At 43.5% G+C, this 13,160-nt stretch overlaps 2 protein-coding genes across 2 annotated transcripts; both read left to right on the top strand.

Moving 5' to 3' along the window:
• The first annotated feature begins 7,234 nt into the window (after positions 1–7,234).
• On the top strand, positions 7,235–10,137 carry LOC125008429 (selenoprotein H-like). The gene is made up of 5 exons (XM_047585659.1): positions 7,235–7,398; positions 7,789–7,909; positions 8,539–8,681; positions 9,170–9,284; positions 9,856–10,137. The coding sequence occupies exons 1-4, from the start codon at positions 7,383–7,385 to the stop codon at positions 9,280–9,282; spliced, it is 393 nt and encodes a 130-aa protein (XP_047441615.1). The 5' UTR covers positions 7,235–7,382; the 3' UTR covers positions 9,283–9,284; positions 9,856–10,137.
• Positions 10,138–11,062: 925 nt separating this feature from the next.
• Positions 11,063–13,148, top strand: LOC125008430 (selenoprotein H-like). The gene is made up of 5 exons (XM_047585660.1): positions 11,063–11,089; positions 11,365–11,485; positions 11,672–11,814; positions 11,994–12,108; positions 12,753–13,148. Exons 1-4 carry the CDS (start codon positions 11,074–11,076, stop codon positions 12,104–12,106), a joined length of 393 nt encoding a protein of 130 aa, XP_047441616.1. The 5' UTR covers positions 11,063–11,073; the 3' UTR covers positions 12,107–12,108; positions 12,753–13,148.
• Positions 13,149–13,160: the final 12 nt, after the last annotated feature.

Raw genomic sequence — 13,160 nt, 5'->3', positions numbered from 1 at the left:
CCACCACCACAGGCCAGGATAGAACAGTCAAGCAGGGATCCAAACAAATATCAAAATAAGGATACCTCCCCACCACCACAGCTAAAGCTCAGCTCACACATCTGACCACACCACATCCACCCCTGACTCACAGAACAAGACAAGTACACCTCTCCACCACCACAGCTAAAGGTCATCTTACACATCTGACCCTACCCATCCCAGGCCAGTCTACTGGTAAAATACTGAAAGACAGTACAGACAAACTGGAATCTAAACATGTACACCTGCAACCAATCCCTAAGGTTCAGCCCACACCACATCCAGCTCTGTCTCCCCACCACCACAGTTAAATGTCAGCTCACACATCTGACCCCACCTATCCTAGGCCAGTCTACTGGTACAATACTGAAAGACAGTACAAACTAACAGCAATCTATACAGAAACCCCTGCTACCAATCCCTGGTAACGGTCAGCCCACACCACATCCACCCCTGACTCACACCACCACAGGTAAAGGTCATCTCACACATTTGACCCTACCCATCCCAGGCCAGTCTAGTGGTAAAATACTGAAAGACAGAACAGAGAAATAGGAATCTTAAGATATACACCCCACAGCAATCCCTAAGGTTCATCCCACACCACAGTCACCCCTGACTCCTGACTGTCTTTTACCACAAGACTTGCTTGGGATGGGTGGGGTCAGATGTGTGAGCTGACTTTTAGCTGTGGTGATTGGGAGTCGCACTTGTCCTGATATTTGTTTAGATCCCTGCTTGACTGTACTATCCTGACCTGTGGTGTGGAGAGTGGCAGGTGGATGTGGTGTGGGTCAAACCTTAGGGATTGGTGTGGGGTGTATATCACAAGATTCCTAATACTCTGTTCTGTCTTTCAGTATTTTAACCCCTAGACTTGCCTTGGATGGGTGAGGTCAGATGTGTGAGCTGACGTTTAGCTGCAATGGTTGAGACCCATACTTGTCTCGAACTTTGTTTAGATCCCTGCTTGACTGTACTATCTTGATCTGTGGTGTGGGGAGTCAGCGGTGGGTGTGGTGTGGGCTGACCTTTACCAGGAATTGTTGGTGGGTGTAAATGTTTAATTCCTGTTGTCTGTACTGTCTTTCAGCTTTTACCCTAGACTGCCTTGGATGGGTGGGTCAGATGTGTGAGCTGACTTTACTGTGTGTGAGGAGGTATACTTGTCTCGAACTTTGTTTAGATCCCTGCTTGACTGTACTATCTTGATCTGTGGTGTGGGGAGTCAGCGGTGGGTGTGGTGTGGGCTGACCTTTACCAGGAATTGTTGGTGGGTCTGTTAATTCCTGTTTGACTGTCTTTCATTACATGACTGCCGGGATGGGTTTGGTCATTAGCGACCTTTCTGTGGGGGGTATCTTGCTATATTTGTTGGCCCTGCTTGACTGTACTTCCTACCTGGGTGGGGAGTCACGGTGATGTGTGTGGCTGTTACCAGGATTGTGGTGTAAGTTAGATCCTGTGTGCTGTCTTTCATTACACTAACGGCGGATGGTGGGGTAGATGGTGGCGACTTAGCGGTGGGGGGGGCGTATGTTATATTTTTTAGATCCTTTACTGACTACCTTGGTTGGTGTGGGGTGATATACAAGATCCTTCCTGTTTGTTTTCAGTATTTACCCCAATTCTGGATGGTGAGTCATGTGTGTTTTACCATGGTTACTTGTCTCGAACTTTGTTTAGATCCCTGCTTGACTGTACTATCTTGATCTGTGGTGTGGGGAGTCAGCGGTGGGTGTGGTGTGGGCTGACCTTTACCAGGAATTGTTGGTGGGTGTACATGTTTAAATTCCTGTTTGTACTGTCTTTCATTCTTACCACTAGACTGGCCTGGGATGGGTTTGGTCAGATGTGTGAGCTGACCTTTACCCGTGGTGGTGGGGAGGTATTCTTGTCTTGATATTTGTTTGGATCCCTGCTTGACTGTACTATCCTGACCTGTGGTGGTGGGGAGTCACGGGTGGATGTAGTGTGGGCTGACCCTTACCAGGGATTGGTGATGGGTGTACATGTTTAGATTCCTGTTTGTGCTGTCTTTCATTCTTACCACTAGACTGGCCTGGGATGGGTGGGGTCAGATGTGTGAGCTGACTTTTAGCTGTGGTGGTGGGGAGGCGTACTTGTCTTGATATTTGTTTAGATCCCTGCTTTACTGTACTACCCTGGCCTGTGGTGCAGGAAAGACAGTACAGACAAACAGCAATCTAAAATTGGCACACCTGCCAAAAATCCATGATAAGGGTCAGCCCACACCACATCCATCCCTGACTCCCCACCACCACAGCTAAACGTCAGCTCACACATCTGCCTCAGACCCCACCCATCCCTGGCTAGTCAAGTGATAAAATATTGAAAGACATCCACCCCTGACTCCCCACCACCACACCTACTACCAATTTCTTAGGTTCAGCCCACACCACATCCACCTCTGACTTCCCACACCACAGATCAGGGTAGTAGTCAAGCAGGGCTCTAAACAAATATCAATACAAGAGCACCTCCCCACCACCACAACTAAAAGTCATCTCACACATCTGACCACACCCATCCCAGGCCATAGTTGTAAAAGACTGACACGGTACAGACAAACAGGAATCCAAAGGCCAGTCTACTGGTAAAATACTGAAAGACAGTACAAACAAACAGCAATCTATACACAAACACCTGCCACCAATCACTGGTAATGGTCAGCCCACACCACATCCACCCCTGACTCCCCACCACCACAGGCCAGGATAGTACAGTCAAGCAGGGATCCAAACAAATATCAAGACAAGGATACCTCCCCACCACCACAGCTAAAGGTCAGCTCACACATCTGACCAAACCCATCCCAGGCCAGTCTAGTGGTAAGAATGAAAGACAGCACAAACAGGAATCTAAACATGTACACCCATCACCAATCCCTGGTAAGGGTCAGCCCACACTACATCCACCCCTGACTCCCCACCACCACAGGTCAGGATAGTACAGTCAAGCAGGGATCCAAACAAATATCAAGACAAGAATACCTCCCCACCACCACAGGTAAAGGTCAGCTCACACATCTGACCAAACCCATCCCAGGCCAGTCTAGTGGTAGGAATGAAAGACAGTACAAACAGGAATCTAAACATGTACACCCACCAACAATTCCTGGTAAAGGTCAGCCCACACCACACCAACCACTGACTCCCCACACCACAGGTCAGGATAGTACAGTCAAGCAGGGATCTAAACAAAGTCCGAGACAAGTATGGCTCCCTACCACCACGGCCAGTACAGACAACAGGAATCTAAACATGTACACCTGCCACCAATCCCTGATAAGTTTCAGCCCACACCACATCCACCCCTGACTCCCCACCACCACAGGTAAAGGTCAGCTCACACATCTGACCCCACCTATCCCGGACCAGTCTACTGGTAAAATACTGAAAGACAGTACAGACAAACAGCAATCTATACACAAACACCTGCTACCAGTCCCTGGTAATGGTCAGCCCACACCACATCCACCGTTGACTCCCCAACACCACAGGCCAGGATAGTACAGTCAAGCAGGGACCTAAACAAATATCAAGACAAGTACACCTCCCCACCACCACAGCTAAAGGTCAACTCACACATCTGCCTCTGACCCCATCCATCCCAGACCAATCTAGTGATAAAATACTGATAGACAGTACAGACAAATAGGAATGTAAACACATACACCTGCCACCAATCCCTGATAAGTTTCAGCCCACACCATATCCACCCCTGACTCCCCACCACCACAGGTAAAGGTCAGCTCACACATCTGACCCCACCTATCCCGGGCCAGTCTAGGGGTTAAAATGCAGAAAGACAGTACAGACAACAGGAATCTAAACATTTACACCTGCCACCAATCACTGATAAGTTTCAGCCCACACCACATCCACCCTTGACTCCCCACCACCACAGGCCAGGATAGTACAGTCAAGCAGGGATCTAAATAAAGTTCAAGACAAGTACACCTCCCAACCACCACAGCTAAAAGTCACCTCACACATCTGACCCCACCCATCCCAGGCCAGTCTACTGGTAAAATACTGAAAGACAGTACAGACAAACAGCAATCTATACACAAACACCTGCCACCAATCACTGGTAATGGTCAGCCCACACCACATCCACCCCTGACTCCCCACCACCACAGGTAAAGGTCAGCTCACACATCTGACCAAACCCATCCCAGGTCAGTCTAGTGGTAAGAATGAAAGACAGTACAAACAGGAATCTAAACATGTACACCCACGATCAATCTCTGGTAGGGGTCAGCCCACACCACACCCACCCCTGACTCCCCACACCACAGGTCAGGATAGTACAGTCAAGCAGGGATCTAAACAGAATTCAAGACAACTACGTCTCTCCACCTAAAAGTCGCTCACACATCTGACGTCACCCATCCCAGGCTAGTCTAGTGGTAAAATACTGAAAGACAGTACAAACAAAGAGGAATCTAAACACACGCCCGCCACCAATCCCTGGTAATGGTCAGCCCACACCACATCCACCCTGACTCCCCACACCACAGGTCAGGATAGTACAGTCAAGCAGGGACCTAAACAAATATCAAGACAAGTACACCTCCCCACCACCACAGCTAAAGGTCAACTCACACATCTGCCTCTGACCCCATCCATCCCAGACCAATCTAGTGATAAAATACTGATAGACAGTACAGACAAATAGGAATGTAAACACATACACCTGCCACCAATCCCTGTTAAGGGTCAGTAGTAGCCCACACCACATCTACCCCTGACTCCCTGCACCATAGGCCAGGATAGTACAGTTAGACAGGAATCTAAAGAAAGATCGAGACAAGTACGACTCCCAACCATTGCAGCTAAAGGTCAGTTCACACATCTCACTCCACCCATCCCAGGCCAGTCTAGTGGTAAAAGACTGAAAGATGGTACAGACAAACAGGAATCTAAACATGTACACCTGCCACAAATCACTGGGAAGTGTCAGCCCACACCGAATCCACCATGACTCCCCACACCCCAGGTCAGGATAGTACAGTCAAGCAGGGATCTGAACTAATATCAAGACAACTACGTCTCTCCACCTAAAAGTCAGCTCACACATCTGACCCCACCCATCCCAGGCCAGTCTAGTGGTAAAATACTGCAAGACAGTATAGACAAAGAGGAATCTAAACATACACCTGCCACCAATCCCTGATAATGGTCAGCCCACACCGCATCCACCCTGACTCCCCTCACCACAAGTCAAGATAGTACAGTCAAGCAGGGACCTAAACTAATATCAAGACAAGTACACCTCTTCCCACCACAGCTAAAGGTCATGTCAGACATCTGAGCCCACCCATTCCAGGCCAGTCTACTGGTAAAATACTGAGAGACAGTACAGGCAAACAGGAATCTGAAACATGCACCTGCCACCAATTCCCGATAAGTTTCAGCCCACACCACATCCACCCCTGACTCCCACCACCACAGCTAAAGGCCAGCACACATATCTGACCCCACCCATCCCAGGCCAGTCTAGTGGTAAAATACTGAAAGACAGTACAGACAAACAGGAAACTTAAGAAGTACACCTGCCACAAATCCCTGATAACGATCAGCCCACATTACATCCACCCCTGACTCCCCACCACCACAGGCCAGGATAGTTCAGTCAAGAGGGGATCCAAACAAATATCAAGACAAGTACACCTCCTCACCACCACAGCTAAAGGTCATGTCACACATCTGACCCCACCCATCCCAGGCCAGTCTACTGGTAAAATACTGAAAGACGTATTTTACCAATAGATCTAAACATTTACACCTGCCACCAATCCCTGACAAATTTCAGCTAACACCACATACACCTCTGACTCCCCACACCCCAGCTAAAGGCCAGCTCACATGTCTGACCCCATCCATCCCAGGCCAGTCTAGTGGTAAAATACTGAAAGATAGTACAGACAAACAGGAATCTAAACATGTACACCTGCAACCAATCCCTAAGGTTCAGCCCACACCACATCCACCTCTGAGTTCAAGGCAGTGGACAGGAATGATACCTTTATTACATCCATGGTCACGGATATGAAGGAAACCAATCTAGTGACTGGGGATTCTAAAGGAAGAATTTATCTGTGGGGTATTTCCATTGTTGGTTTTAAAACAATAGTTGACAAAGGACCATTTTAAAAATACAAGCCTGGCCGGTGTCACTTTGTCCGCCTCCTCTGTTTAGCTTGTGAGCATGTGGCATTTCGGTTCTCAAATGCATTGGGGTAGAAGTGGCCCTAGTTTACATCATTAGTTGTAAAAACAGACAAAGTGCCTACTGCATGACCAAAGGAAAATATTGCTTTTTTGCCATTTTTTGCCATCTGATTGGCCGATGGGTGGAGCCTTTTATCGGAATCAGATCAATCCTGATAGTTAATCTGGCCCGACGCAGGTTTGCTGTTCAGAGTAAACTACCTCGATAAGAATGAATCCAATTTTGTGGTACCGGAAATCCAGGGTTAACCCTTTAGTTACCTCGCTAAATCCGTAATCCTGCTTTGTGATAGGCCTGTGTTTTTGTTGTAGCTGCAATATCACTTTATAACAAGCGTTTGTTCCTGGCACAATATCACTACTTACATACTTACTACTAAATACTTGCTTACTGATGTGTGAGACGATTCTACAGAATACTGTAAAATCGGGATATAAAACCCAGAGGACTATGAACTCTAATACTGGCTTTGATCATAATTTGGCTTTGATCTTAGCCAAACTCAGCAACGTTGCCTAGGAACAGACCCCACCCACTCCGTTACGTTGGCTGTGACGTCATCTACAGGTCACAGTAGTATAGTCAGTTAGCATAGGCACTAGATGCCGCATTCTGGCTGGTCAGACACGTCATCGCGGCCGCCATCTTGGGCAGGGGTTCTGTGATCAGTCTGACCGCTGACAGACTTTTGTGTTGTTTACGGATGTTCCCGTGAATGAAACACCAAAACCAAGGGAATACCATTTCACAAGTGAGAAGATGTTTTGATTTGTTAGTAAGAAGTCAGTAATATGATAAAAGTGAGGATTTGTCGGCCGGAATACGGGCGACATGGCTACTGTTAGTCAGGAGGACACTCATTAATACACAGGGTAAGATGTTACAATCATATACATATATACGTAGACGCCGCATTGAGGTGGATCCGTTGCTGCGATACGTCAACGCGTCCGCCATAATGAATGTGGCATGTCTGTCCTGTAAACTCATAGACATACAGAAATCTTTCTTATTAATGGTTTCGTCCGTCCATATGGAAACCCTTTCAACAACATAATGGTACGGTCGACGTACGCACGCGCGAAAGTTTTGTAACTGCAATGGCGTCCAAAGCAGGTGGGTGTGTTAGTGTGTTGTGGTGGAAATAATCACCACACAACTGTATTAAATAGATGAATTTTAAAGATGTACTTTTTTCCCCCGTTGATAAAACCAAATAGAGGCCGACATAGCACTTGTTTCACGGTTGTTATGTCGCTGCGTCCGGGTTAGACGGTGTAAAGTTAGCAAGCAACAGTGGAGCAGAGCATCCAACCCTGAAGGAATGAAGAAACAACTAGATTTATATCATCCACTTTCTAATTACATCCACCTAATTAAAAAAGTAGCACTGCATGGTCGACTGAATGACTTGCTGTCGTGTGCAACGTTATATTTTACACACCAACGAGTAGTTATTGAATCAGGTCTGTTATGAAACAACACAACAACACGTGTATCGCTCAGGTCGTCGAGGGACGAAGCGCAAAGCTGCGGAGGTGGAGCAACCATCCACAGAAGAGAAGAAGGACCGAGCAGGAGAGGAGGAGACCGGCCAGGAAGGTCCAAGGGTGGTTATTGAACACTGGTGAGCCCTGTTATCACATCAAAACACCAAAGGAAGCATTTAGAGGCTTTTAGTTCACTAAATGTTGTGGTGTAATTAAAAATAATAAGGCACAAGTCATCAAACCCTTATGAGTGTCTTATGTATTAAAAGTAATTATTTTAATGATGAAAAGGGGCCACATGTGTCCATACATTGTTACTAAATCAAGTATTATTCATTTAACTAAATACAGGCAGTAATTGTGGAGTTGATTCTAACTACTTCTTAACATTTTATAACCAGATCATGTTTTTTATGCAGTTAACATTTTTATTATTGATCAGATAAACTCACATTACAATATTGAAAGGAAATATTTCCACACATCCACTAGAACCAGACAATGAGCAGTGCTTTTAATTTTAAAAAAAATGACATAACTCATCATGCTAGTCAATCATTAAACTGTTATCTGACTTAGATATCTTTTTTTTTTAATTAAATACACAGTCCACTCTACCGTACCTGTTCAAATATTTAAACGTTTGGTAGCAGATATATAAAATGAAATTAGTTCTTATTCTTATTTTTTCACAGCTAGGGTTAATGTATATGTGTATGTATCTTAATTACCAGCCTTGATGACTTTCATCAATTTTCCATCGCAGTAAAAGCTGACGAGTGTATGGGCGTAATGCTGAGGAGGTGAAGTCAGCCCTCCTGGCAGCCCGCCCTGGACTGACTGTGGTCCTCAACCCTGAGAAACCACGCAGGAACAGCTTTGAGGTTACTCTGCTGGATGGAGGCAAAGGTGAGAAGGAGGAAATGGCAAATCCAAAAGTAACTCAACCATTTAATGTTTCTAGGGAATCACCATCATACTTATAAATGTTGCTGTCTCACTTTTTGTGGTTTTACCAACCGAAGTGGCTACTTAAATTTCTTGGCATCAAACCTCGTATGTTTAAAACCACTGCCTGTTATGCATGTAATATTAGCAAATGTTATGAGATATTCACCTCTAAGGCTTTTGGTGGAAGGAAACAATGTCCCAGTTACACCATTTTGATTGAAATGTTGAGGATTACTCAAAATAGAATTGAGCACATTTCATCTTGCCGTTCAGAGAAACCATGCCTCAAAGTTGTAATCTGCTTGAGCCCAGTTTGATTGAATCCTGCTTGCACAGTCAACAGAGAGCTGTGTGCACCAGGAATGCAAAGCTGACACGTGAATGCCACCCCCACACCCAATACATCCTGATGAATGACACAGATCTCGTATATCTAATACCTTAAGAAACATCCCTGTGGACTGGAATAAAGAAGGGTCCACCTCGTAAACTGAAGTTTCCTCAACCAGATGTTGTAGTTGCTGCCCTGCAAGAGGCTGTGGAGGTGGAGACCAAGTGAAGGTTTGTCTAAGCTGTTTGACAGAATAGTACAAAAATAAATGAAAGCAAGGGTTGTACAGTCTCAAAATGAGTAATCCATGTAACAAAAATTAGAACTGTAAAATAAAAGATTTCTGCTATTTTTCCCCCCTTACACCATACATGGAATAAAGACATGATAAATACAGTTTATGCTGATCTTGTTTTCAAAGTGCCACTGTTTGGAAATGTGTAGTTGATAGAAGTATGTGCTGAAATGGATTGTATTACAAGTAAAATTCAGTATTCATTCAGTATATAACTCTGCCTTCCTGCTTTTTACATATGAATTAACCTAAAAATAAGATACTGTACACCAGAACTGTACTTTAATTTTTTTTCTACTGATTCATAAAATCCTTTACAGCTTGTCTTCATATGTATATTCTCTGATTTTGTAGCATCCTTGAAATGATCATATCATTCTGTAATTGCATTGTTGGATGTACATATTTTAAAACCTAAAATTAAGTGACCTCGACATATTTAATCTGTTCTCATAGGTTATGAATTGTGTAATAGAACAGAGCCTTTCCTCCTGTCTTGTATGCAGCTGAGCTTTCAGGAGATGTGGCCAGTCGAAGCAGAATGATGAGGAGAGACCAAGGAGACAAGTTCTCAGTCCCTCCTCTGATGAGCCAGGCTTCAAGTGCTGACATCTTCTGGATACACGGCGCCACCTGGTGGAGCATCTCTGATATACATTCCTCAGATGCACAGTCTTGCGTCTTCGTTTCATTTGTTTTTTCCTCGGTTTCTCTCTCTCTTTTTTTTTTTTTGTTTTGTTTTGTTTGTGATATTATCACTGATTTGTTCAATAAAGACATTGAAAGTTTTTGTGTGGATGTTGTGTTTTTGCTTTTTTGGGCTGTAGTCCAACCAAAACATTTTGCTTTGAATGCATGACTTGATACAGCCACTACTGTATTGTAATGACACGTCTCAAATTGATGAAGAACTTACACGCGTTTGTTTAATGTTTAACACCATTATTAAACTTATCCATCAATCAGATCAGATTTACCACTGAAGCGCACGTTGCTACAACTGTTTCCTTTGGATGTGACGTCATATTTGAGCGACGAGCCCCGACAACCGTTCTTTAACGTTGAATTTATTTTCATTCTACAAAAAAAGCTTGAAAAAACTATGTAAGTATTAAACATTTAAAATAATCGCTTCGTAAATGTCCATCTAACGTAAAAATAAGCGTCCAAAGACTGATTTTGTAAAATGTTTGTCTCCACAAAAACAAAATAATTTGAAAACATTGTTATAAAAACTTAGTAATTACAGTTGTATTGTGATGACTACCCATTTATTCGTATCAAGTAAGTCCCAAGTCGAGGACGCGAAATATACATGAATATTTTCTTTAAAAATCAGACTGCCATTCACATTGAAATGTTGCAACAAACCAAAATGAAAAACGCACAGAATTTACAGTCGCTGATTGTTCCGAGATAAATATATTACAGGATAATAAACGCCTGTAGTGTCACAGTTCTGTCGTACTAGCAAAGTTATTTGTTTTCTATAATGACTGCATGGTAATTACAATTACCATAGAGAAACTGATTTATGTTTTGAATTTATTAAAATTATACTTTTATGTTGTTACGCATAGTGTCCCAAAATGTTAATATCCCAGGAAGTTGTTGTCAGGTGGTGAAATTTCAGAAGTCTTTCTTATTAATGGTTTCGTCCGTGCACCTGAAAACCCCTTCAACAAAAATAATGGTACGGTACGCCCAAAAGTTTTATAACTACAATGGCGCCCAAAGCAGGTGGGTGTGTTGTGGTGGCATAGGATCCACACGGCTGGACTCAACACATGAATTTTAAAGATGTACTTTTATTTTATTTTACTGTCGATAAAACAAAATCCAGTCTGTCGTAGTACTTGTTTCTTGGCTGTCGTGTCGCTGTGTCTGGGTTAGACGGTGTAAAGTTAGCAAGCAACAGTGGAACAAAGCATCCAACCCTGAAGGAATGAAAAAACTAACTAGTAGATTTATATCATCCACTTTCTAATCCACACAACCACGCGTGTGTCGTTCAGGTCGTCGGGGGACGAAGCGCAAAGCTGCAGAGGAGGAGCAACCATCCGTAGAGGAGAAGAAGGACCGAGCAGGAGAGGAGGAGACCGGCCAGGAAGGTCCAAGGGTGGTTATTGAACACTGGTGAGCCCTGTTATCACATCAAAACACCAAAGGAAGCATTTAGAGGCTGTTAGTTCACTAAATGTTGTGGTGTAATTAAAAAATAATAAGTCACAAGTCATCAAACCCTTATAATGACTGTCTTTAGAAGTAATTATTTTAATGAGCACGATATAGTGGTGGATTTTGATCAAATTCCCATTGCAGTAAAAGCTGCCGAGTGTATAGGTGTCATGCCGAGGGGGTGAAGTCAGCCCTCCTGGCAGCCCGCCCTGGACTGACCGTGGTCCTTAACCCTGAGAAACCACGCAAGAAAAGCTTTGAGGTTACTCTGCTGGATGGAGGCAAAGGTGAGAAGGAGGAAATGGCAAATCCGAGAATAGCCTGACCATTTAATGTTTCTAGGGAATCGCCATCATACTTACCAAAGTGTTGCTGTCTCAAGAATGCAAAGCTAGCACAGGAATGCAACCCCACACCCTATACATTCCTTTGAACGACATGGTTCTCTTATATCTAATCCCTTAAGAAACATCCCTGTGGACTGGAATAAAGAAGGGTCCACCTGCTCGGCTGAAGTTTCCTGAACCAAAGGTTGTAGTTGAGGTTCTTCAAGAGACTATGGAGGTGAAGACCCAGTGAAGGTTTGTCAAAGCTGGAATTAATTAATTAATTAAAGCAAGGGTTGTGCAGTCTTGAAATAAGCGATCCATGTAATAAAAATTAGAATTAAACTGTAAAATAAAACATTTCTGCTTTTTGCTAAAATGGATGGTATTACAAGTAAAATTCAGTATCATATAACCACATTAAAACCTAGTCATAACACATTTAATCTGTGCCCACGGGTTATTTTTAAAAGAATCCCTAAATATACAATGTAAAGTGCTAATACTGTTAAATATTTGACTGAAATTATCTTACCTTTACTGCATATATACTCTCACATTTACCATGAACGATGTGTTACAGTGCTGAGCTTATTACACTGTGTCAAGATTATGTCTTTGGACATGTTTGATAGATAGATAGATAGATAGATAGATAGATAGATAGATAGATAGATAGATAGATAGATAGATAGCTCAAAATGGCATGTGAATGTGAATGTCATGTGATGCATATTCTAATCATCCTTATTCAGCAGTTTCTAAACTATTTTGTGACTTGAATGCAGAAGGTGATAATATAGCTGACAGTGCACACGTTGCCAAATATTTTAAAAGTTGCATAAGCATGCTATGAAATGTGTAATTGAACAGAACTTTTCTTCCTGTCTTCTGTGCAGCTGGGCTTTCAGGAGATGTGGTTACTGGACGCAGAATGGTGAGGAGAGACCAAGGAGACAAGTTTTCAGTCCCTCCTCTGATGAGCCAGGCTTCAGCTGCTGACATCTTCTAGATCTTCTAGAGACAACTATTCATTCTCACCTATGGCAAATTTATAATCCCCATCTAATCCTAATGAGCATGTCTTTGGACCAGAACCTTCTTGCTGAGAGATCAGTACCAACCACTACACCACTGTGCCGCCCCCTAGTGGACCATCTTTAAGATAATACATGTCTCCGATGCACAGTCTGGCCAAGTTGTTAGTTCTTCCTGTATTTCTCAAACTCGTTTATGGCTTTATCTGTTTTTTGTTTGTTTGTTTTGTTTTTTTAAATAAAGACTTTTAACGTTAATATGTGGACGTT

Source organism: Mugil cephalus, chromosome 5, assembly GCF_022458985.1.
Source record: "Mugil cephalus isolate CIBA_MC_2020 chromosome 5, CIBA_Mcephalus_1.1, whole genome shotgun sequence".
Classification (NCBI taxonomy): domain Eukaryota; kingdom Metazoa; phylum Chordata; class Actinopteri; order Mugiliformes; family Mugilidae; genus Mugil; species Mugil cephalus.
The sequence above is the reverse complement of the archived record's forward strand: the minus strand, read 5'-3'. Positions and strand labels throughout refer to the sequence as shown.